We start from the raw sequence: 22,567 nt of genomic DNA on the forward strand, positions 1-22,567 counted from the left end.
ACTACTGTAATCACTCCAACTAAACAGGCACTTCAGTGTATGTTCTTAAGGCAACTCATAAATCATTTTAAAGTGTGAATTGAATCACTATTTCACCAACAATTTTTAGTGTGTTGGCAAAAGAGATGAATGGGTTTTGGTCAAGATTTCAAAGTGCTGTATGGTAGCAGACAAAAGTTTTCACATACTTGTTGTTTATTCTTTGAAAAAATGCTGTTAATATAACATATACTTGATGAATTAATAGGTCAGAGAACCAAGATGTTTGGGCTGTTTAGCCTAATTAGGTTTTTATGGTATGTAAGTCACATGATTGTCATATCATGCCCCTGCTCTCTGATTGGCTTTTTGGGGGTTGTAAAGTTGTGAGCTTGACCATAAACATACGGGAAAAGCAATCACAGGTTAGTGACTCAGTTTGTGATCTTAGAAGACAGCAAGACGATTTTTAGATACAAACTACAATCATGACATTCTGCAAAAACCATATAAAGAAAATGCTGCCCAAGGTAAGGGAAAATCAATGTACTGTGTGTATGTACGTATACATCTTACCGTATGTAGATACTGTAGATAGCTCTTATACCATACAGTAGCAATATCCACATGTGTAACTGCAAACAGTTTTATCAATTTTTGTTTGTATGCTTGTTTTTTTTTGCCTAGGCATATCTTCGTAACCATGTGGCCCATGAAATACACATTGCATTGACCCATTTCAAAAACCTTGTTCCAACGGTGGATGAATACAGTAAGAAACTTGGAAAAAAAAATACTTTTTTTCATGTGGCGATAGTGGCTTTTGTAACAAGTACTTAAAATAATCGTGTTGCTTTGTTCAGTTTACAATGACGGAACCACCAAGGTTTTGATGAGTCTAACAGGAACTATCCCCATCCATTTTAAAGGTAATGATTGAACATTTCGTATCAGGGGCATAGCCGTTATGTCCACACTAAAAGCATTTCACAAGTGTTGATAAACACCGTCTCTGACACTATGTTAGATTTGAGTTACAACATCCCCATATGTGTGTGGCTTGAAGAGAGTTATCCTCAGTCAGCCCCCATCTGCTACGTCAAGCCTACTAGGGAGATGATGATCTTGCGGGGAAACTACATCGCCGGCGATGGTGAAATCATGCTACCATACCTCCAGGAGTGGCAGCAGGTGAAAAGCACATGTGAGAGCTTTATGATAAAGTTATGCATAGGATACACTAATCCTTCATTGGCGCTCTCAGGGGAAGTGTGACCTGGTGAGCACCTTGCAGGTGATGGTTGCCACATTTGGAGACGTCCCTCCCATTTGTATGCAGCCTCATCGTCAGTCTGCACAGGCATCATGTAAGTAAACCCTATAAGGTACGTTTGGGGGGGGTCATAACTTTTTCCCCCAGGATGTCTGTGTCAATCAACATCCTGGCCTCTATCTGCAGACTGCGCAGCCATACTTCAGTTTCGTGCAAGGATAAACCTTGTTTTAGCTGTTTGGCAGCTGTGCACCATTGTGGGTCTTCTAGTGTACCATTTCCTTTGGCTTGCACACCTGGCAATTTGGTGGCTGAAAGTTGATTAGAATTTACACCTGCTAGAAACACATCTAGCTGTTGGCGTAATTTGCTGTTGATGACAGGCACACACTCTGGTTGTGTGGTTGATGGCATCATACTTTGTATTTCAATTATACAATATATTCAGTGTGATTCAATGTTGAAATCAATTAATTAACCATGACTCTTCTTATTATTATTATTATTATTTACATCATACCCCTTCCTGCAGGGTTGGAGGAAGGTTGGAGGTTGGAGGAATAAAAAACAGACTTTTATATGTGTATATAGGGCAAGGCAAATCAAATCAATCTGATTAAGTTGTCAATTCAAAAAGTGAAAAAAAAAGAGCTGAAGTTTGAAATCAAGTTTTTGCAGAGGTGACAGGATGGTGACAGGCAGGATGGATGGTTTAGAAGAAGTATTTGCAATAGTTTCTAAGAGCTTAATTATGGCATTTAAGTTATACACAAACAATGAATAGCTGTTTTTTGCACAACCTCAGAATGTTAAGTTCAAACAGAGACTTCAGTACTAGTTGACGGGACATCTCTTACAGACGTTGTGCAAGGGCTTGCTATAAGGGTTAGAGTGTCGAGCGGCTTTCATTGCAACAACAACTCAAACACCTAATCCTAATAGTGACGTCTGTGAGTTATATTAAAAACGTATTTAAAATCAGTATAAGTTATTTCTGTCTGAACATTATACAGTTTGTGGTGGTGGGGGGGGGTAAGGAGATCAAGATACAACAAAACATTCTGTATCCTAGATGAACGCTAAATAATAACTGGGTCATGTCAGATCAAATGTTAGATTGTGTACAGTGCTCATAAACTTTGGACTTCCCTGTCCTCAATACTTGTTTTAGGTTCACTGCAGTTCTACAACCAGTCACAGGTGCTTTCCTGGCCAGATGGCAGTTTGTATTTGTCTTTATCAACAGAAGACGGTCAACTTGTCCTACAAGGAAATGAAACCAGCTGTTAATGGATTTTATTATTGATCTTTTTTCTTACGAATCGTGTGCATAGGTATCATGGTCATGACTGGTTGTCATGTAGATTTTTTATTCATTTTAACAGTCAAGTAACATTTAAAACATTATTATATATATATATATATATATATACACAAAATTTTGTGATGTATGTGTGTACATATACATATTTATGTACATGTTACATCAAACATTTCATAAACTATGTAAATTTTATTGGAACATACAAATAGCTAACATGACATACGTCTTCTCAAAACATGATCTGTTTTGAATAAAATATAATCTGGATGTTAAATCATGCTTACTTGTAAATTATTGTTCCCAACGTTTAACATTTAATTTCAAGTTTGTAGTTTGATTTTGATTCCAGCACGAGTGTAGAAGAAGACATTGTGTTTTTTCTTGTTTTTATTTTTGTTTTTATTTTATATCCTTGCTCCTCATATAAAATAAATCTTACGTTTGTTTTCCCAATGTGTTTGAGTTGTGTTTTTGTACCACCATGTTTCAAATTGGAACGATTGTGATACGTACTGGTAAAATGGAAACCATGTAAATTTAAGAAGAAAAACACGTATAATGTTAGTTAAAACAAAATAGTTTAAAAAAAGAAATGATCATTCTCGTTTAACGACTTAATTCTTTCTCGCTGTCGTTTAGCGCTGTATTATTTTGTATGATTTTGTTTTGCTAATAAAGTTTTTCACCAGACGTCATCAATTCTCCCGGAAAATGTCAGGCGTAGTACCGGAAATTCGTTATGTTGTCAAGTCAGATAGTTGACTGTGGAACCTATGTTGTTTATAACGGGGAGCCAGTTTATCATTCGGCGTTTCTGTATTGCTTTGTTCTGAGATCAAAAGACAGACGTTCACTTTAATCAGGTGGACTTTTTTTTTTAATTCAAATAACCTGGTAATTTGTGTTTCATCCAGCTTCGGGCCGTCCTAACATAAGCCTAGCATTTGCGGAATTCTTGCTAGCGAACCTCAGGTTGTGTTAGCGATCTGCTCGCTAGTCTCATATTTCTTGGTTTTGCTGAAACAATCCAAACTTTGAAAGTATGGCAGTTGTCAACGAAGGTGCCCTGAAGAAAATGCTGAAGGTAAACCCGCCTTTTATTGAGTATCGAAACTTGTTAGCATGGCAGCTAACGTGACCGAAACGTAACATGACAGTACAATAGCTTTGCCATTTCCTGGTATGTTTAAATGGCGTGTTTGTGAAACATCATGTGTTATAAGCTGTTTGTACTGTCTAACCTGATCGATGTCGTCAGCGTTTACGATTGGCATAACTGGCACATGGAATTTCCGATGTCCGATTTATTTAACGTAACAAAACGAAGGAATTCATCACTTATTGTAAACAACTTATTAGACAGCATGTTCGGTCGAAATCACGTTGTAAGGAACTAGAGTACAGTTAAAATTATTGTGTATTCACCGTAAAGATACATGTTACAGATTTTCTCTCTGAACCAATGCTGTTACTTACAGTTAACTAATTATTTCGATTAGATAGCAGTTGGCCCAAAGACTTCCTACTTAAATAAACAACAAACATGCCAAGCTATTGTTCAGCAACAATTGTTTGGTCACTGTAGCAAACATAGATTTCACGTTACAATGCAACCCGTCATAACGTTCTTCTTTGTTTGGGGCTTTTCTGTGTTTAAAATACGGGAATGTGTTCATCGTCATCACTTCTCCCCTGTTTTGTCATTTTTCAGCAATACAAATACAGGGACCTGACTGTTCGTGAACTCACCAATGTCATCTCTCATTACAAAGACTTGAAACCTGTGATGGATGGCTATGGTAATCCAATATACTTACCAATTCTTATATCCACAGAAACCTCTAATATCAAACACAAGCTCAAAGTCACAAATCATCCACTGTGAGTCCACAGTCCAACTTAAACAACTTCAGTGGTGTTTGCTGTTAGAGGTTCCACTCTACTTCATTCTTGAGTGACTCACTATATGATAGTAGTTCATCTTTCCTCACCTGCTCAACTTGTTTTTTAGTGTTCAACGATGGCTCAACAAGGGACCTGATGAGTTTAACTGGAACAGTCCCAGTAAGCTATAGAGGTACATCCAGTGTTCTCATTATGTTTTGGACCTCGATGTTAAAATGATGATTCACGGTGAAGTATTGGTTAAGTATTTTGAAGAGAATCACATGTTCCCGGTCACTTTAACATTTGTCGCCTTCATGCTGGTCTACTGCCTGTTAACAAATGAGAAAAATGGCATTATATACAGTGTGGAATTTGGTGGATCGAGTAGATGAATAGATAAATGCCTGCACTTGTTAATGCATGTGTTTTCTCACAGGCAATGTCTACAACATCCCAGTGTGTCTTTGGTTGCTGGACACATATCCCTTCAACCCACCAATTTGTTTTGTTAAACCAACTAACACCATGATGATCAAAACTGGGAAACATATTGATGCCAATGGAAAAATCTACCTTCCTTATCTACATGAGTGGAAGCATGTAAGTCTGTTTACAATAGAGACTACACTGCACACTTTGTTTGGCCAACAGGGCTGGTGTTCTGCTCTTAATGGCAAACTACACTTGACAAAACTCAACAGACTTTGACACAACGCAAATTAATCATGACAATTGAAGTTAGACTGAAGTGAATTAATCAGTCACTTCAATCATTATTTCCATCTTCATCCACCCAGCCATAATTGAAATTTTGATGAACTGAATGTATCACTCACTCCAATCTTAATCTTATTCCATACAAACATACTAGGAGTGAGAATGCGACTGTCTCACGATTGGCTTAAATTACAATTTTTGGTTTTCCGATTCGATTCGGAATCAATGTTCGGTTCAAAACGACTTCATTGAATTAAATTAAAATAAATCTGCTTCAATCTATAGATGTGCAAAGAATCATCATACTTCAGTCTGCTTCACAGTTCACATTAAGAAAGGGAGGCAGTTCTCTTTTCAACAAAAACACCGTGTGGACAACTGCTACTCTTTGAAGCTAGTTATAAATCGTATAGCGTTTCGAGTATAAAATAAGATGAAACAAAAACAAAGTGCATCCGTGTTATAAAAAGGATAGAACAAGATACAAATGAAAATGATTTTATACATAGCATTTGGGACGTTTTAAATCAATTTAAATTGTAGTAAATGGGAATCCTGAATTTTTTTGTGACTCGTTTATGTTTATTTTTTTTGCACCCCGTAATACACACATACATACATACATACATACATACATACATATATACTTCAATCATTGATTGATTGATACATATATACTTACGAACGAATCAACGAAATGTCATAGAAAGTTGTCAAGGTTTTTTTTCTTTACGTTCTCTGAACACATTCTCTAATATATCTTTGTAATAAAACATCTTTGCAATGCTGGGTTAAATATGCAGTCCCACATGCCCACAAGAAATGAAATGGTCCAACTCATCAGGAAAAATACAGTTTTCACTAAAGAGTGAAAAATTGTGTTCTCTTGGACTCCTCGGATCCAAAAAGTATTAATTTGGGTTTTCTGTAATAAAGGCTTTCATTAATCGTCTTTTAATGTCATGATTTTAACAAGTGTTGTGAGTTCTTTCAATTTACAGGTACCTTTTTCATAAACCTGACATTACCTATTTGGTGGGGGTTGTCATTGTTGTTAAATTCTGTTCAGTGTGAAGTATTTCTTTTCTTATGTGACCTTTTACATTTCCATCTTTTTTTTTTCCCTCTCTAGCCGCAGTCAGACCTCTATGGTCTCATTCAGGTGATGATTGTGGTATTCGGAGAAGAGCCGCCAGTGTTTTCTCGCCCCACCACACAAGCGCCTTACCAAGCTTTCCAAGCTGCTGGACCTCCTAATCGTAAGTGGTTACGCACGCACACACACTCACATTGCTCTGTTTAACACCAGGTGGCGCTCCTTCCTTATAACAGTGCACTATGAAGTTGCATTAAAAAGGAGGCAATCATATGATGTGAATGTGCATATTCTTCCTCCTCTACCAGCTTCTTATGTACCTGGCATGACTGCAGTTTCACCTTATGGCCCAAGTCCAAATACAGGGTAAGATTTTTCACAATCATGCGCTTACACGAATTTTGTATGACAAGCGTGCTCTGTAGCCCGAGCTGTTTTATGACTTCATATCTTTAGTCCTTTGTATGTCGTGTGCTAAATTGTCTGAGTACGCTTACTTAATATTATTTGCATTTCTTCTACAGAGGCTACCCAGGTTACCAATACCCAGGGAGCAACTCTTATCCAGCTACCTCTGGTCCCACTCACTACCCTGCACAGACTCCCGTGTCCACAGTGGGTATGTATATTGTATTACATCTGCCACCATGACACGCACGGTACACTGTGCTATGAAAACAAAGTCTAAATCTATTATGTCAAAGACAACAATATACAAATGGTTTGTCACTGTGAGAGTAGTGTTGCAGCGCTTGAGTGTACAGCGGGAACTCTATGAATTCGCCTAGATGTGTTGTTAAGAACCGCACGTAATGAAGTAGTTTGCATAGTGGTAGCGTAAGAATGTCATAACTTGGTGCTACAAGGCACACTCATTCTGCTACTTTCATTTGTTTTTTTATTTGTCTTATAGATTCAACCTTCATATACAGTACATATCTACTGTAATTCTGATTTAATGGCTGTATGAGATGCCTTTACTAAAGCGAGTATCCCTTGTACAATCTCTTCAGTGACCACAAAGCAAACAAGTCAAACAACTCCGTTATCATCCCTTTAGATCTCACAAATTTTGATTGAAGTTGGCTTTTTTTAGCATTCAGAGAGGCTATAGTTTTAGCAAATGGCATCTACGTGACTATATGATGAATCATTTCTAATGAAGCCGATCAGATGAAATGAAGCTTCTCCATCTTTCTATGCTTCTGTGCAATTCAGCCATGTGACCTTTTTTGTGAAACCCGCTCACCCTGAGCCTGACTTTGGTGGCATGCTGAACCGACAGCAAAAGGTCATTTGATGTAACTAGAGTTGGGAACATTAAAGGCCAACAGGACGTACAGTATGGGCCTAAGCAAGCAAGTCTTCTCTGGTTATATGTGCTATATTTGGGGATGTAACAGTACCTTCACACAAAGACTGACTTGTGATCAGTTGTTTGGAAGCAGTTTGAGTTATCTGTAAATCCTTTGATAGTTCCCTATATTTAGTGGTGGAATAGGGGGTGAGCTCTGACATTTTTAGTGCTGATTTAAAAATGAGCTGCACATAATCTAGTGTTGGATGTACATAATCTGATATTTGTCAGCATATTTATTGATTCTTTTTTTTTCCCCTGTGGTTTTGACTGAGTAAGAATGCCTGTTTTCAGGTGCTTTCATGAATCATTTGAAACAGTCCCATTTTCATTTTATTGTTTTCCATTAAGCAAATCATGCATCGCAAAAAAACATTCAACATTGCTCTCTTACTGGTCACAAGAATTTGGACGAGGAGATGCTTACACATCTGAACAGATTTGTGGGGAGGGAAGAATACAAAGACAAGCAAATGGCAACTAAAGTTAGGCACCTACAGTATGGACGTTTTTTTTTTTTTTTTAATCCTGTCTGGCATTGTGCCAAGATGACCTGTGAGAAGCTGCTTGGTGTCACAGGGCATCCAGTGTGCCAGAAAAAAATATAAGAAGAAATAGAAGCAGGAGAAAAGAAATAATGGTGCAAGCCTAAACGTCAGGCTCTCAACACTACCCATTCCTTAATTCTGCCAGAATCTTTTTTTTTTATATGTCTGCACTTCTCCAAATCTCCTTTTACAACAGTCGATTAAAAAAAAAGTTTTGATGAAAAACACTTAATAATGTTAATCATTTGAAACTTAGTCTAGTGAGCTCCACTGATACCATGATACCTGGTGACTTTCAAGGCCACCGTTTTCCTAAAAACAACCCGGCATTCATAAAAGGGAGAATAAAGAATAAAAGAACATAGACTATTTGGATTAAAAGCATCTGTCTTAAAAAAAGAGTCGCTTTCTTTAGGTTCCAACAGGGATGGCACCATAGGTGAAGACACAATTCGTGCATCGCTCATCTCAGCTGTTAGTGACAAGCTTCGCTGGAGAATGAAAGAGGAAATGGACAGAGCTCAGGCCGAGTTGGATGCTCTCAAGCGAACAGAAGAAGACCTCAAGAAGGGTCATCAGAAACTGGAGGACATGATCTCTAGATTGGACCAGGAAGTGGTAATTAATTTTTTAAATACAGCATGTGTGTTATTGTTCAGCATTTGTGCCCTTTCTGTTTTGCAGATGTTTGGTTAGCCTAGGTCTGCACGTTGTGGAAATCCATATTAATACATTTATATATCCATTTATAGTTACACCTGTTTTTTTGTGTTTGTTTTTTTAATCCAATCCAATCAATGATAATGTTATGAATTAAATGTCTGAATTTGTATCACAGTTATTTTTGATATCAACGTAACTTTTTAGATGGGAATTATGGGTCGGTCTAAAACGGGTCTATCTGCACCGTTGTTACGTCCCTTCCCGGACCATGGTTTTGACTTGCCGACCGATTTTCATCGAACCAGGCTGACGTTGACAGAAACATCGAGTTGCTGAAGCGCAAGGACGAGGAGCTGACAGAAGCTTTGGAGAAGATGGAGCACCAGTCAGAGAACAACGACATAGACGACATCATTGTGCCGACAGCCCCCCTGTACAAACAAATCCTGAACTTGTATGCCGAGGAAAATGCCATCGAGGACACCATCTTCTACCTGGGAGAGGCCCTTCGCAGGGGTGTCATAGATCTGGAGGTTTTCCTCAAGGTGCACGTTTCAACACAACTTTTGAGATACTGAGACAAACTCTGCAGTTTTGTATTTGTCCTTCTATTTGTGTTGATTATTTCCTCTTTTGTTGCAGCACGTACGCATTTTGTCCAGAAAACAGTTCCAACTCCGCGCCCTCATGCAGAAAGCCCGCAAGACCGCCGGTCTCAGCGACCTCTACTGAGCTCCCCTAGTAGGAAATGGACATGTCTTCAGGCCCACTGGTTCTCTTTCCTCTTCCTCTGTTTTGTATAACATCAATAGTGGACCCACTGGGCTGTTTAAACACTCCTAAGATTTGTTGTTGTGACCTGGATCAAACCAAAAGCTTGAGATTTTTCCCAACACATATAAACACATGATGTGTATGGTTACCTGGTAACCAGGCCGCCTTGTTTGTTGAGTAAGCACAAAATGTTGGAGGCTGATGATTAAGAGACACCCCCCTCGTCATGAATAAATACCCAAAGTGGTTAACCCTAAGAAGACCCTTGATTTAGTGCTGCATGCAGCCTGAGCCACATTCGGAAAGCTTTTTTTTTTTTTTTAGTCTATTATGGCTTTAATTCGTGAACCTGTCTTGCTTTTCGCTCATCGTTTGCCTTTCCTCTTTCCACTTTCATGGTACATGTCAGCTGCTCAGGTTAGCCCTCCAATTTGACTGTTTGGCTGCATTAACCAATCATGTACAGTAGCTCTTCTACCCTGTACAGTAACTCTTGAGGACATTTTTACAAAAGATAGTCAATATTTTTATTTTTGCTGTCGCTGTCCACTCTGTTGTTTCTGGTGAGAAAGTAGTTATGTATTTTCCTTTTTTTTTGTAAACGTTTCTGAGTGTCTAGTTAAAAAAAAAAAAGAGCCTGTTATATTAATCAAATGTTAAGTTATGACAACACCTCTCATTTAACTTAGCCTTCTACTAAATGCACTTTGAGATGTATCATAGAGTATCTGCTGTTATTTTTTGTTTCAAGTTTAAACCATAGATCATCATTTATATCTGTAGTTTTGTGAATCGGTTCAATTAAAGACATCTGATTTCATGGCAAAACAAGATTTTTATTCGTGCTTAAAGGTCAAAATGACTTTGCCTTTCTACGGCCCACCACAATAATGTTTAGATAAAATGATTTAAGTAGCACTGGTTTTGGCGAGCAAAGGTATATTTGCAATCAACAACATTGACAAGTGTGTAATTTTACAGAGCACACCTAATCATAGTTCTATACCATCAATTTTGTCGCTCCACCCTTGGTTGGGAATCACTAATCTATAGCACCCAAGCTCATTTAAGGGGAAGTCAACCCTTTTTTTTTTTTTTTTAACAAAAATATGTTCTATGCAACATCTGCAGAGTAAACACGGTATTCTGACTGATACTGTGTTTGTGAAATAGGAATTTGTGTTTTTGTCCATGTCAGGAGGGTGACCGTTTTGCCACTTGCTAGGAACTGAAATTGACATCACAGTTGCTCAGGGCTCGACTATTGACCAATCATGACTGAGTTTGCAAATGACAAGTGACTAAACACAGAAAAAAATGTAGTTGTGATTGGTTGTTACCCCTGAGCAACCGTGTTATTTTCAGTCAACAGCCCTCTGAAATGGATAAAAACAGCTTGCTTTTTCTTCTTAATTCATATTCCACAAACCCAATGATAATGCTCTAATAAGACGAGTAGGGCATATACAACATATTAGGGCCAAGAAAATTTGGGGTTGACTTGGACATATACAGTCACTTTCAAATGTATTGGCTTGGGAAGATCAGCTCCTTTGTTTTGTTGTATTCTGAAGAAATTTGGGTTTCAAACCAAAAGACGAAACTCATGTTCTGATGTCCTGTTTTTATTGAATGGGATTTACATCAACTGAAAGAACATCTCTGTCTGGAAGGCACCCACTTTTAAAGTGAACAAATGTGTTGAAAAAGTTGTTTTTAAGTTACCGATAATTTAAAAATGGTTATCTAGGTTGCATAATTGCAATAATCGCATCAAATCTGGGAGCCATTGACTTGACTAGGCACCCGTGCTTTTCCCAGCCTTTACTGCAGCTTCTTTAAGTTCTTGTTTGTTTCTGAGAGCTTCTCTTTTGAGTCTTCTATACAGAGGGTAAAAATGATTGCACTGTTCATTTAAGATTTGGCTTCAAATTTGTACTTTTTCCCTCTGGTGAAATCTTTTGTTTTGTTGACATTGTTTTTGTTGTTTGTCTTGTTGCATTGGCCTGTATGTTTTTTTGTTGTTGTTGTTTTTTTTGTTTTTTGGTCTTATTTTGGTAAACTGATACATTCACCCCTGTCCTATGGACATTGGCAGTGATGCCACTAACCTTTTTGGCATGTTTTCACAGTTAGCGCAATGTTTCTCAGTACGCCAGCGGTTTTTCTTTTTCAGGACATTCTCAATTGTTGGACTGTCTATGGCCAATGTTTGTGCATTAGCACTGATTGATTTCCTCTCTTCGCTCACCTTCGAAATAATTTACTTTTCTCCAGCACTCAGGTTTTGCTTCATGTTTGCTCAAGCGCAAAAGCGACACCAAAGCCAAAAACAAGCACTAGTCAATGTTTTAGCCACTCAATCTAAAAAACTCGAAACAGCCTTCAATCACTTTCTCTAACACACCATTTCGTGCCCTGTGCTGCTTAATGTTTTTTTTTTTTCCAAATTTTGACAGTGATGCACCTACCCGTTCCTTCGCTATGGTTTCTTGACGTCTACGCTTCAGCTTCTTCAAGGAGGTTTGAACGAAATTCAACTGTTTATGTTTCTACCTATAGGGAGCACCCAGGAACCTCTTCAGCTGGGACATTTATGTAAAATGCTTGTTAGGTTCTGACCTTGAATTGACTTAAGGTTTCTGTGACGGAGAATCAAGAATTCAATATTGGGTGTGTATCTTATAAATGCAACTGGAATTTGACAGCAGTTTGAAAATATCTTCTAAGTTTTGAAGCACCCTTAATTTTAAATGACACATTCAAATGCAAAAAATGAGCAGACCTTTGTATCTTTTCAGGCATAGGGTTGAGACTTGAGACTATAGTTGGTGCGTGTGCATAGGATAGACGTTACCAAAAAAGTTCTTGTTGCTGAGTGAAACTGGTTTCGTACATAATTAAGAAGTCTGTAAGTGTGGGTGTGGAATGCCAACTAAATTTCAGTATGATGCCTCTGCCTGTAACATTGAATTATTTGCGTAGGAGAAAGTCCTTCAAAAGACAGTTTAAATTGAGGAATTGTGACAAAAAGAAAAAACAGAGCAAAGGCTCCCAAAATTAGATTAACATTTTGAAAACAAAGACGTATGTACTTCCCTAGCAGTGTAGAGAAGAGGAGCTTTTGACCTGAATAAACTAAGTAAATTAACATGCTGTCTGAACCCTGCTACCTATGAGGATTTGAATGATATATTGCCCACACATAAAGTTGATCGGTATGAAAGTCGAACTGAAAGGACAAGCTGTAAACCTGAACAAGACTGTTGAAAAATCCTCATGCTATGCAGAGTTCCTGTTACAAAATGCACAACCAGACAAGTGAGGGTCTTGTTTCTGTATTCTGGTTTTATTTGATGCTTCGTTACATAAAAATATGTCCAGAAACAGTGCTCCGTCATCTTAAGGATAAATACAGGAAACAATAAATATGTATCATCTGCAGTAACGGCCATTGAGAAAATAACACTTTGTTAATGTCCTTTCGGAATTTATATGGAGAAAAATAAATACAATTCTCTTAGAGGGCATCAAGGTGTGCAAACAACAATTCAAGTTTGTTGTCTATGTTGATCATTTCCATTTAATAGAATCCCCAACCATACAAGGAGTGGAGTGAATTTCCATTGACCCTTGACTTATGTCACTTGTCAGTGCACTTGTGGTCATTTGCGTGAAGGCCTTAGATTACCGTTACAACAGGGGTTGGACAGGAAGTCAACCCCCACTAAGAATGGAATGTCTCCATCAGACTCTTAAAAAAAAAAAAAAAAATACAAGCTGAACGAGTGGACAAAAAAGACATACAACCATCACACTGTAGACAGAATATACACAAAGCGTACAAGGAGTGTATTTGAAGCCACAACAGTGCACAGTAACAGCATACGTATGGAGTACTTACAACACAAATGTCCAGATCTCAACACAGGCTGACCTTCAAGGTTACATGGTTGTTGTGTTTCCGGTTTCACACACAGTGATGGGAAGCAGACAGCAAAACAAAAATAACACCTGTCGCGGGTTAATATCTGACAGTTATTTTCCACTTTTTGCAACTACATAGGTCTTAATGGAGGCCATTTGCGACAGAGAAAATACAAGAGAGTGCTTGGGCTAATGCACAGTGTTTTGTGACGTTTCATTCGGGGTCAAAGTGCGGCACCGTAGGCGGGCGCTACACCGTTCACAGAGTGAGCTCCTTCTGGACGGCCCACAGCGTCTCGGCACTCTTCGCCAACTGCTGCTGCTCCTCGGGCTTCAGGCTCATGTTGATGATGTCTGACAGGCCCCTGTTTCCCAGGACGCAGGGGACGCTCAGGAACACCTCCTCTTTCACGCCGTACATCCCCTGCACAACGACACATGCGTTAGTAAGGTATGAGGTAGCGTGTGACATCAAAATGGGCCACGAAAAAGCGTCAACAAAACAACTCTTGTGGAGGAGCCCATTAACTTGAGTACCTAAAAACGGGTCCTTACCTTGATGAGGGTGGACACGGGGTGAACTTTGTGCATGTTCTTGGTGATGCTTGCCACCAGATCAGCCACAGACATCCCGATGGCCCATGAAGTGTAACCCTTCAGTCGGATCACCTCATAGGCTCTGTAAAACGCACGCAATATCAGAATGTGATGGAATTTTGCACGTTTCGAAATGGCGACATTTTCCAATGAATCTTTGCATAAGAGCAGTGTTGATAACATGACCATGATAAGGTATTATTGCCTCTAATCTCAATCCGGAAGCCTGTTGTCATATAAGGCAAAAAAGTCATGTTTACTCGTAGACATTGCACTATAAATGTCCTAGGCCAACCAATTGCAGCAATTGTGTGTTGGCAGCTGCTCCTGCAGATACCAAAGTCTTAAGTACAAACTCAGAAGGATAGAGCTTTTACTGTTGCCAATCCCTTCTTGGGAAGGACCTGCACATTAGACAAGCCCTTTCACTGTCCAATTAAAAAAAATAAATAAAAAAGTGGAATTAGGCATAAAGGGGGAGGGTAAATGAAGAGTCTACATCGAATAATGACATGTTTTGATCAAACTGTCTTAAGGTTGACGTACAACACGTTTGTTAAGACTGGGGTTGTTTTTAGATTGCCCTGTAAGTGAAATTGATGAGAGCTGACTTGTGATGTATGAGTGCAAATCAGCAGTAGAGCAAATATAACCCAATTTGTTCATGGATCCCGCACATCAATCATTTACAAAGCATTTCACAAACTTTTTTTTTTAATCTTATCTATGGGTCACCTCGCCCATATGCCCGTTTTAAAAACTACATTTGGACAAACGTTTGCCCATCTCTGGTATAAGCAGGGGTTTTGCTGGGTTGCTCACAGGGGTGCCAGGGGACATAGTATTTGGTACGCCATCGTTCTTTCATTGAAATTTCATACATCCATCACTACCGTTCGGGACCCAGTTTAATCAGTCGAAAGTAGAGTCTCCGTCAACTGCGTGACAGCATAAACGATCTCTCTCACACCTTCACAAGAACAATACACAGCCAAATAGCCAGTCCAAGCCGCTTCAGTAAACAAACAAATAGACTCAGACTAGGAAGACGTGAGACGCGCATGCTTTACCTTATGAAAGACAAGGAAAAAACTATTACATAGACCTTGCACTATTCATCCAGTTTGTCTCACCGTCTAGCAAGAGGGCGATTACCTGATGCTTCTCGATTAGCATGTCTGGAAGCCATGAATTGCACCACATTCACATGCTCTTTTCATACTTGTCAAATAAAGGATGACCGAAAATGATCAACCCTGTATCAAACACACCTGTTTTGTCTTCTAACTGAGGATGTGTGGCAAATCTGGCACCGCATTTAAGTGTGCTTTAAGCCACGGCATATCTCTGATCCACTTTTGGGAAAAAAGAAAATTGATCGGCCCAACGTTAGGTAGGGTACGCAAATGCGCAAAGTACGCGACATTTCGCATCGGTGATTTCTGTCGCGCGTACAACTTATGTGCATCCCTGGATCTAAGTGCATACGGTAGTGTGACATTCTCTAACCACCAATTGGCTCAGGGCCATTGCCAAATTCCTCTGCCGGGATGGTGAACGACCCCGAATTAAATAGTGGATTTTGTGCAAATTCAACTTTACTGCTATTTCACAAGGCAACAGAGTGATCGGTTGTTTTGCAGCCTTGCGCCAATCGTACTCACCCATCAACCACCATTTTGTGCACCGCCTTCCAGTCTTCACCATCTCCTTCAGCCCCCATTTTAGGATTGAGGCCCTGAAGACTGACACCAGCCACATTCACGCCACTCCAGACGGGTACTAAGGGAAGCCAAATAGCTCAGATAAAGCTGAATTCAATTACTGTGGTGCTAAATTTAAGCTATGCCCTTATACAATTTCCCATTTTATTTATAGTGAAGCGCCACATACCACTGGAGTCGCCGTGCTCTCCGATGATCCAGCCGTGGCAGCTCGAAGGGTGGAGGTCCAGTTTCTCTCCCATGAGGTGGCGGAAGCGGGCCGTGTCCAAGTTGGTGCCGGAGCCGATGACGCGGTGGCGCGGGAAACCGCTCAGCTTCCAAGCAACGTAAGTCAAAATGTCCACTGGGAGAAGAACAAATGACAACGTGATAAGTTAACTGTAGCGAGTTATGTACTTGACAATAAAAGGCGAAAGAACTGACGGCATGTTTTGTATTGTAGGTTCTTCAAAATGTTCACCCTTTGCTCTGATTACTGCTTTGCACTCTTGGCATTCTCTCCTTTAGCTTCAATAGGTAATCATTTGAAATGGTTTTCACTTCACACGTGGATTCAGGGTTAATTAGTGGAATTTCTTTCTTTATCAAGGGAGTTTGGACTGTCAGTTGTGCTGTGCAGAAGCCAGGTTAAAAGTCATGTGACAGACAACTGTTAAAATGAGAGGGTGTGTTGGCCTGCACTGTATCGGTTTATTATTTTGACTTAGACGTAGACTGGGTTCAAGATTGGATTTTCGCCCACTGAAGAGATAAAGCTGCTCGCCGTCTTGTATTGAAGTTGAAATACATTTGCAATAGTTTTGAAAAAAAACATTGGTGGTGACACCTCTGACTTTGGACATAGGTAGGGATCAAGGTTCAAATCACAGTCAAGGTGGTGATGGCCCAGCCATGGAACACACACACGGTCATCTATTTCACCCAGTCTTGGTTACTTTAGACCAGTCCTTCTCAAATAGCGTGGCGGGCCATTTGAAGTGTAATTGCGATAAAGTAAAGATTGAAAGATCTTCTTTTTCAGGCACTTGGGTTTTTTTCTGCTGGGACAAACATTTAACCTGTATAAATGCGGCAAAAAAAATAGTTAGGAGTTGTTGAAACTTGTTTTTGTATTGCTTTATTCTTGTGCCAATATTAAAAAGTGCAGTTTTAGGTATACCTAAACAGTTTTTATAGATAATAATCTTATTTATGGTCAGGGTTGGTGGCAAGTGGGGAGGCACGGAAATGTTTTCTCTTTCCTAGGGGGGACTTTGTAATGTACTGTATCATTGAGATGCACTGCTTTAGACCCTTTCACTACAGATTCTTTTTCTGAAAAAAATAAAACTTATGGCACATATTACTTGTTTATAAGTCTAGGATACTTGGGAAATTAGTTAAAAAAAATTCCCACTTCCAATTCCAAAAAAAAAAACCCCAAAAAACCCCAAGAAACTGGACTTCTTTCTGCATTGCTGCGGTGTCATGTGCTAAGCCACAACAACATGAGGGGCTAACAATACCAAAAAAAAAAAAAAAAAACAAGTTGCTTTTATCATTTCTTGGCTTGTATTCTCAAATGTTATGACAGAACTACTACAAATGTATCACCTATCTTTTATAAAATGGACCTGCTTGCACAGTTTAGCTTTTTTTTTAATTAAATACAGTATAAATGCATTAAGAGGAGAAAAGTACCAAGATGCGTACGTGCTCTGGCAGGGAATGTAAAGTGTCTTTTAAGCGAGTGTCACAAGTCCCTCCTTACCTGGATTGGAGACAATCATCAAGATGCAGTTGGGGCTGTACTTGACAATGTTGGGGATGATGAACTTGAAGATGTTGACGTTGCGCTGGACCAGATTGAGGCGACTCTCGCCTTCCTGCTGACGCGCACCGGCTGTCACCACCACCACCCTGGAGCCGGCTGTCACGCTGTAGTCTAGAGAATTCAAGCGCACGTGTGCCTAATTATAGGCTACCAGATAGCTGTTGCTGCGGTCTCTGGGCTTTGTTGTACTCTTCTCACCTTTGTCTCCCACAATCTTGTGCGTCTTCAGGAAGAAGGAGCCGTGTTGCAGGTCCAGTGCTTCACCTTTCAGCTTGTCCTCCATCACATCCACCAGCGCCAGCTCATCACACAGATCCTGGTCAGCAAGTACAGTACGTACACGTTCAAGTCACATTGAAAATTCACAGCCTCTGTGTCAACGCATACGAGTGTGAGATAAATTGTGTCATGATAAATTATCCAATTTGAGTTCATTGGTTTAAATAGAATATTAGACACAAACTAATAATAGCATGTATTTTCTCATCTACCAGCAGTGCTGGTAACACATTAAAATTTAATTGGACTAAAACACATCAAAACATCAAGAAATCCAAGCTACTATCGCTTGAAAATGCCCAGGTGTGAACTGAAATCCGCTGCACAACAAAGCTGAAAAAAACAAGATGTGCAAAGCTGGGCAAATAGCCTACTTTGAAGAATCTTTATTCATCTAAAATTCAGCAATTTTTTAAGTACGGAAAAACCACTGATTGAAGGGTGCTTTCCAAATTTTGATTAACACTACGTTTACAAAATAGACTTTTTGTAACATTTTTCATACGATGGTGTGCCATGGCACTTTTCTAAAGTAAACTGTCTACCTTGGCTCAACAAATGCTTCCCTGCCAAAGAGTTCATTCTATCCATTAACTAAATTACAGAGAGACACGCTTAAAATTCTGAGAGGGTTTGGAAAGCCAAAGAGGCACATCACATAGTTTGCTGCCCAGCTTTTGTTTTTTTTAAGCAGGGGCCCTCTTTCACAGTGCATCCATTATTTGACTGCTGGCACAGATTTACCCAAGAGACAATCAATCCATAATGTGTAGTCATATACATCACATGGACTGCAAGACACCAGACAATTGGACATTGTGTTGACTGTGAGGAAAACATTTTATCTAATAAAGTAAAGGTAATCTTTTCCATGTCAATGGTAGCAATCGTGAACTACATGCAACATGAACTACTATGTCACTTATTTTTATTGTGGTTTTAGTTTGCCGGGTGTACAGCTGCATCGTATGACACTTTAGACCAGATTGTAACTTTATAGTTGTCTGAATTAACTACATAATGCATTGCAAGCCAACACCACAGTAGGCCACAACAGCAACATTTTTATTTTCACAATCAGATGCTCAATGCACAAGTTCCTGGCTCTCTGTTTTTTTTGTCTCTTACCTTAAGCAGGACGCTCATGGCAGTGGCCATGCCCACCATGCCGACGCCTACCACCGTCACCTTGTTCCTGCTGCTCCCTGGCTCCTCCTTCAGCACTTGGGTGATCAGTTTGTCTTTGGTGGCCATCTGTGGAAATAAAAGTGACAAAGGCTCAGGGACATGTTACCGAATGGACACAATGAATGTGCAAATAGAGGTGATGCTGAAACATGACTGGGTTTAAATTATTTGAGTCTATTTTAATAAATGGTGTATTATTGTAGTCAAAGGTTGGTAGTAGTTTCGGACAACAGTATGAGTACAACGGGTGCATTGGCAGTGAAATGTAGAATAATATACACTTTTCTTTGACAAATTAAAAAGAAATATAACACTTCTACACTCGGGTTCACAAAATTGCACATGACAAATATCACACATTTGATACAAAGGTAGAGTAACTGATACCTTCCTGTAGGGCTCGAAAGGCTGGTTGCACTGGTGCAACTCTATTTTTTAGTACCATTAGGTTGCCTGGGTTCCTAAATCGATCTCAGTCTAGAGCCCTAAATAACGACAAGCGCTATAGAAAATGGAGGACAGCTAGAAACAGCAATGTGTTGGAATGAAAGACTGGTTTATCATTCAGCAACAGAAAAAAATAAAAATAAAAAAATATATATATTATAAATATATATATATATTTTTTAATAACAGCGCTTCATATGACTGCTTACAAACTGTGAACCACAATAATAACATGCTGTTGTGAATATCATTCTAAGCATAGACCAGTCACTTTCTTCCATGGATAATTCCTTTGCTGAGCGTACTCATTGATTCCCAGAACCTCACTTCACCAGATCACCGTAGCAACCACTGTCTGGACAAATGCTCCCTGCTTCATAATGTCCCAAGAGAGATGGCCGTAGTTTCTCAGGAGTGGGGGTAGGCAGCGAGGGATCATGTGTACGTGCGGCACAGTCCATCCCCCGGCTGACGTCACACACAATACTATTTATGGTTCCTGGAGAGCTCACTACTTACAAGCCTTTGCATGTCAATGAGATGTGGAGGTTACACACTCATGTGGAGAGTTCACACACAATAGCAGGATGTAGGGGAGATGGTCACACCTTTTTGACTGTGAGGGGTGAGTTGGGTTTCAACAAAAGACCCTTTGGCCACTTTCAGTGCAAGTGCATACTGCCACCGGTCATTCTTTTCTAACGGCTGTGCAATTAACCCTTAATTCCCTTTGATGTCTGAAATACACGCGCATACTGAGGAAGGAAACTATTACAGTGCGTTATCTCATACCCCTGGGTTTTGGCATGTTTCCTATCACTGGTCAACAGACAAGAAAGCCAAGAAGCATGAACAGACCACCAGCAGAAGAATGTGACTAACAAGACACACTTTCCATTCTGCCTTTATGACATGCTACGGGAAAAGATGCTGCTTTCCCACTACAACTTATACTAATACTACTTATCGCACACATTTAGCACATACTGTGTGCAAATCATTTACAGTACAGTACTTCTAATACTGGGAAAATGTAGGTGTTGGTTATATGGATGTTTATAATTATATTCAGTAGTTTAACAAATACATTGATCATTGGTACACAAGCTCACATCCACAGGATGGCAACAATGGTTGATATCAGATTGGGAAAACAAAATCTCAAGAAATGTAACAATATTATTACGGTTGTCCTTCCAGACAAAGAGCTGATTCTCAACGTGTGTAAGCTGGTGTGGAATAATACTCATAAGCATTTCAATTCACCTGCTAGTGCTTTTTAGAATTGAGGATACGGGTTACGATAAGTGCAGAATTGTGGATGGTCAAACTGGGGAGGAGGTGGGGCCTTCGTTTGTACACTGCGACAAAAATCCCTTTTAGCAATCCAGCGTATACCATTTGGATAAGACCCTCTTGGTTGCCAGGGCAAATTAATAAAAACGTTAACGTGATCGCGATATACGCTGTCTGATCCTCAACAAGTGGGGAACGTAACTGTTGCATATAGGTGGTTACACAACACGTAAAAGATAATTGTCTGAATTTACCTGATCCCGGCGAGAGCACGAATAGCTTTTACATTTAACACATGTTGGAATAAACTTACAACATGGCGGTGGGGTTACGATATGATAGTAAAAACTGGCGTGTTTAGTGACTAGATAATAGTAAAAACAGCCCCGCTTTTACGAAATATAATAGATATTTGTTGTATACCTTGATTCTCTTGAGATCCTGTGTTTTGCCCTTTGGCAACTGGTTTAATGTAACGCTCATTCCGATTTTGTACACAAATCACGCCCCTTCCCGGTCAAACAAACGTTGTATAACCGGAAATAGCCTTCGCATTCCTGTTAAAAACGCGAGCTGGTTTGCACTACACACATTTAATTCAGTACACGTTTAATTCTTCTTACCGTGTTAAAGTTTCTGTGCAAAAGCTGGAATGCTTCTCGTTGCGTTGGCTGCTGCCGCAGTTCTCCCGCAGAAGATGTCGCTGAGGTGAAGGCTTCGGTTGGTATTTAAACACTTCCTCCCACTCGCGCCCTCCTCCCCTTTTACTATTAGTATGCGCATACTAATGCGGAAAGAAATCAAGCAGGGGGCGCGGCCATCGGGGGAACTTCGTGCTGGATGTCACGTCCCAGACAGTAGGATGCGGAAGAAATCCCTAGTAGTACGTACTGCACAGCCCGTTTTATTTGAGACACCGAAGTGCCTTTCATCCCGCCGCAATGATCAATCATCGTTGCCAGAACTGGAATAAAGACTGAAGGACGTGGGAAATAGTCACAATACCAATGAATTTAACGTTTGGACGAGTTCTGGTTCAGCACATGTGCAATTTCTGCAAGGCATTTTGCAACACATTCTTTCGTCATACGAAAAGGCTTGCCTCATTGGTGAAAGTTATGTCGGTGTACAGCACGTTAAGAAATCATTTTGTTTGTACTCATGGCCGCACCGACTTCTTATTCTATCTATCTATCTATCTATCTATCTATCTATCTATCTATCTATCTATCTATCTATCTATCTATCTATCTATCTATCTATCTATCTATCTATCTATCTATCTATCTATCTATCTATCTATCTATCTATCTATCTATCTATCTATCTATCTATCTTTAATTAATTGAGCCTGTCTGCAGCTTTCTTCTTTTTTCCTTTTCCTGCCCCCCTCTTTCGGCTCGGAGAGGGGGCTAGCTAGATGGTGAGGGTTGACTTGACCGCCTCCATTTGGTCCTGCGCTGATCAACCATCGCGGTTTAGGAGATCGGTCATCTGCGGTCCACTTGGTTGGAATGTGGGATGGTTCCTGCCCAATGGCTTTGCCTGCTGTCAAGACATCACTGCATTATATAGCACAATATGTTTTCTGTAATCTATATTTTGTTTATGTGTATGTCTGTATTTGGTACATGCAGCATCCACTTCAACCTGTGGGCCTGGAAGGGGGCTCCTCCCT

General features: G+C 39.7%; 3 protein-coding genes across 4 annotated transcripts; 2 read left to right on the plus strand and 1 right to left on the minus strand.

The window, feature by feature from the left end:
• Positions 1 to 614: 614 nt before the first annotated feature.
• Positions 615 to 2,606, plus strand: LOC148422026 (tumor susceptibility gene 101 protein). The gene is made up of 5 exons (XM_088417638.1): positions 615 to 751; positions 843 to 908; positions 1,007 to 1,170; positions 1,244 to 1,346; positions 2,424 to 2,606. The coding sequence occupies exons 2-5, from the start codon at positions 872 to 874 to the stop codon at positions 2,540 to 2,542; spliced, it is 423 nt and encodes a 140-aa protein (XP_088273764.1). The 5' UTR covers positions 615 to 751; positions 843 to 871; the 3' UTR covers positions 2,543 to 2,606.
• Positions 2,607 to 3,299: 693 nt separating this feature from the next.
• Positions 3,300 to 11,897, plus strand: tsg101a (tumor susceptibility 101a). Its single transcript, XM_088416356.1, has 10 exons — positions 3,300 to 3,660; positions 4,288 to 4,375; positions 4,588 to 4,653; positions 4,900 to 5,063; positions 6,313 to 6,439; positions 6,585 to 6,642; positions 6,801 to 6,895; positions 8,597 to 8,799; positions 9,150 to 9,389; positions 9,487 to 11,897. Exons 1-10 carry the CDS (start codon positions 3,619 to 3,621, stop codon positions 9,574 to 9,576), a joined length of 1,173 nt encoding a protein of 390 aa, XP_088272482.1. The 5' UTR covers positions 3,300 to 3,618; the 3' UTR covers positions 9,577 to 11,897.
• Positions 11,898 to 12,946: 1,049 nt separating this feature from the next.
• Positions 12,947 to 21,677, minus strand: ldha (lactate dehydrogenase A4). Of its 2 annotated transcripts, none has more exons than XM_088416358.1 (8): positions 21,513 to 21,677; positions 19,087 to 19,212; positions 17,878 to 17,995; positions 17,617 to 17,790; positions 16,036 to 16,209; positions 15,807 to 15,924; positions 14,101 to 14,224; positions 12,947 to 13,969 (listed from the first exon to the last, which is right to left on the minus strand). In XM_088416358.1, exons 2-8 carry the CDS (start codon positions 19,210 to 19,212, stop codon positions 13,805 to 13,807), a joined length of 999 nt encoding a protein of 332 aa, XP_088272484.1. In that variant the 5' UTR covers positions 21,513 to 21,677; the 3' UTR covers positions 12,947 to 13,804. The 2 variants fall into 2 exon arrangements, with proteins under 2 accessions (XP_088272484.1, XP_088272483.1); XM_088416357.1 differs by lacking the exon at positions 21,513 to 21,677 and adding an exon at positions 21,313 to 21,382.
• Between the last annotated feature and the right edge of the window lie 890 nt (positions 21,678 to 22,567).

This window comes from Hippichthys cyanospilos, chromosome 6 (genome assembly GCF_059441005.1).
Source record: "Hippichthys cyanospilos isolate Australia breed blue-spotted pipefish chromosome 6, RoL_Hcya_1.0, whole genome shotgun sequence".
Lineage (NCBI taxonomy): Eukaryota > Metazoa > Chordata > Actinopteri > Syngnathiformes > Syngnathidae > Hippichthys > Hippichthys cyanospilos.